The following is a 3099-nucleotide window of genomic DNA, read 5'->3' as shown; positions in this document are numbered from 1 at the left end:
AGAAATTGTTTTCTCGGAAATACAATCGTCGGCTGATTACTAATAATATATATTTCGATTATAATTTAGAGTTAGTGTGATCAATATTAAAATGATCAGTGTAGCAGTGACAATGTGAAACTACAAGTTCATTTCAAAAGTGTAATCCTTCTGACACTAGCATGACGCTGATGATAGAAGCTTACTTCCCAATACCACCTTCAGCACGAGAAGTGAGATGGGCACGTGACTTACAAAACCCAATGAACATTGGGCAAAGCCCTGGTCGCTGGAGCCTAGAGTGACAAAAACCACCGTGTGTGCTGGATGGTTATAGTTTGTATTTCAGTGTATCATCTTTCGCACAAGAAGACTATATAGCAGATATCTCCAGGAAAATCATTACAGAAGAACGAGAGACTCTTTGATATCATAATCAAGAAGAAGAAGCCTAAGGTAATAAACTGTGAAATGTTGTTAAACACTAAAAATCTAAGAAAGCAATAAATGTTTTTCCCTTTAAGTTGTGCATTTGATAACGAATATTACGTTACGTCAAATACATTATCTAAGGTATATATTTAGTATAAATTTCTTATTATGATTTCAATAGACATATCTAAATCATAATCTAAACATGCTTTGTTCAAATCATTACAATTTGACGCCGAGGACAATATACTGAGATCCAACGATTGTTCTTAAGTCCGATTGACAATTTATGTTGATGTATATAAAAAAAAACATTAAGAGCTCATAAATACATATGTTTATGATATTTTTATTTGTGTTGAAAACAGTGATTTCATAAAAATTGCGCAGAACTTGATTTAGATGTTCTTTTTTCCCCGTGTGTTTCAGCAGAATCATGAAACTACAACTTTTCCTGTACATCTTGGTGTTGTTCTGGACATTAGCAATCGCTTCTGAAGGTATCGTTCTTTTTCTTAGATCTTGTTTTAAAAAGACGAAGTAGAACCCTTTTTGCTTCCAAAAAATTCCAAATGATTGTTTTTCCATTACCAACTCAAATTTAAAGTATATGATCCATGACATTATTTCAAGTCGTTTACATTTAAATTCGGTATGAATTATGCAGAAAAATGCCAATAAACATTTTAAAATAGGAGAGCAAGAAGATGCAAAAATTGTATAAGGTTTAGACAAATTACAAAATATAAAGAATCAATGTAATCAAATATAAAATACTAAAAACGTGTAAAATTTGAACTTTATGTCAACAACAAAGTGGAGCAAAGATTTCACATATCCAGGAATTTATTATATATAACAATTATCTGTATGTTATAAAGTTACAGTTCTATATAGGTCAGCGTATGAATTCCAATAGGTGCTGGAAAACGTTAGAATTGTAACTTACCACATATGAAGCCCGAAGAATGTATTTGAGAAATGTTGTTTTCCATAAATATCGCCAATCACAAGACAAAAGTTTGAATTTTATAATATTCAGTTTGCAAATCATGATTTAAAAATAAACTCTTTAACTGGGTAAATTAAAATTTTGTTTTCAATACGAAACCAAAAATTATTGATTTCTTTTAAATTGAATCTCAAAATACTAATTTCAAAAATATCAGCTAATGGGCTTTTTAGTATACTTTATTCCCAACAGATGTTAGCTATTAACAGTATCTTTAAATAAAAAAAACTATAACTTATTGTTTGTTTGCAGTTAAGCACAAAGCTATACAATATCTGTGCTGTGCCTACCATGGGTATCGAAACCTGGTTTCTAGCGTTATAAGTATTTGGATTTATCGCCGAATCACTAGGTGGGCAATATAGTTTATTTATAACCACAAATATTTCATAGGAAACAATAATTCTAAGTTATACAGATAACTTGCACAATCAAACAAAAAACTAGAACAGCTGATAATTTACTGTTTTCACATATTATCTAAGATTTAATGTACATAAAATATTACGTAGTTAGTTATGAATACTGTATTGTTTCTAAGATGAGAACTAAGTTTTATTTACACATATATCTTTTTAATGTTATATTATAGGTATATATTATCATTTTTATTGCGTCCCAAGAGGTTAGCGGCAAATTTATGAAGTTATTTTTCCGCGGTGTACGAAGAACAGATAGCCCATTACGTAGCTTTGCTCTAAAACAATAATCTCTTGGATGCTAGTATAATATTATATTTCACATTATTCTAGAATATTTACAAACTGGAGAATATAAAAACATAAAAGTTTTTTTTTCACTGTATTCATATTAAATATTCTTAATTTAGGATATGCCTTCAAATTATTAAAAAAACATCAATGAATAAATCATAAGCACGTTATTTCACCACTAGGGTCAAACTGTGTTTAGTAAAGAGCTCTAGTGGAACTTTACCTTCACGTATCGCCCCCACCCAGTGGCACAACGGTTTGACTGCGGGCTTAAACCGCTAGAAACTGGGTTTCGATACCCATAGCATAGCACAAATAGCCCATTTTATAGCTCTGTGCTTAACTTCAAAGAAACAAGCAGTTAATTATCTAGCGATCGAAACAGTGAACTCGTTATTCTATGGCTTTAAGAGAGGAACCATTAAAACACATTATTTCTACGATCGCTGCTTGCCATTAGATTTCGCTAGTTGCGTTCATAAGATCTGGTCAATCACAAGCTGAAATTATATTGCCTCGAAATGTGTCATCAGCCCTAATGTAATTTCATGTAATCATTCGAATGTATCTCCAAGCCAAACGTTAAAAATTCTTGTGAACGATTTTTATGTTTCAACAAGACACAGCTACGGATCCTTTCAAGTGCTGCAGTACAGGCAAAGTTTATCAAGTAGATTAGGATGTTTTTATATGAAATAGATACATGAATTTGAATACAAACCATTAAGCTGATTTAAACTTTAAGTCTCTGACAGTATGAAATATTAGGTCGTCAAGAAGTTAATGTCGCTTTTTCTTAGATGAAAAAACCAGAACAACTTATATGTCAAAACAAAACATTTAGTAAATTAAATAGTTTCCACTCTTATCAATGATGCTTTTCCATCTTACAATCAGGTTGTTAATGCCTTGATTAAAGAAATCACTTGGCTTTGAAGCAAAAAACATGTCAATGTCCTCTTT

The 3099-nt window shown here is 31.1% G+C and overlaps 1 protein-coding gene across 2 annotated transcripts in view; it reads left to right on the top strand.

Annotated features, from left to right (window-relative positions):
- The first annotated feature begins 301 nt into the window (after positions 1-301).
- The window catches only part of LOC106468957 (fibroblast growth factor receptor-like 1), a 54270-nt gene continuing 51472 nt past the window's right edge, over positions 302-3099 (top strand). The window contains exons 1-2 of one of the 2 annotated variants that reach the window (XM_022398260.1): positions 302-435; positions 844-911. In XM_022398260.1, coding sequence (XP_022253968.1) covers positions 848-911 — 64 coding nt within the window. In that variant the 5' untranslated portion in view covers positions 302-435; positions 844-847. Of the gene's footprint in view, positions 436-840; positions 912-3099 lie in introns of both variants that reach the window. The other variant, XM_022398256.1, reaches the window with a different exon arrangement.

This window comes from Limulus polyphemus, unplaced genomic scaffold, assembly GCF_000517525.1.
Source record: "Limulus polyphemus unplaced genomic scaffold, Limulus_polyphemus-2.1.2 Scaffold93, whole genome shotgun sequence".
Taxonomy (NCBI): domain Eukaryota; kingdom Metazoa; phylum Arthropoda; class Merostomata; order Xiphosura; family Limulidae; genus Limulus; species Limulus polyphemus.
Note: the sequence above shows the minus strand (reverse complement) of the source record. Positions and strands in the feature narration are given on the sequence as shown.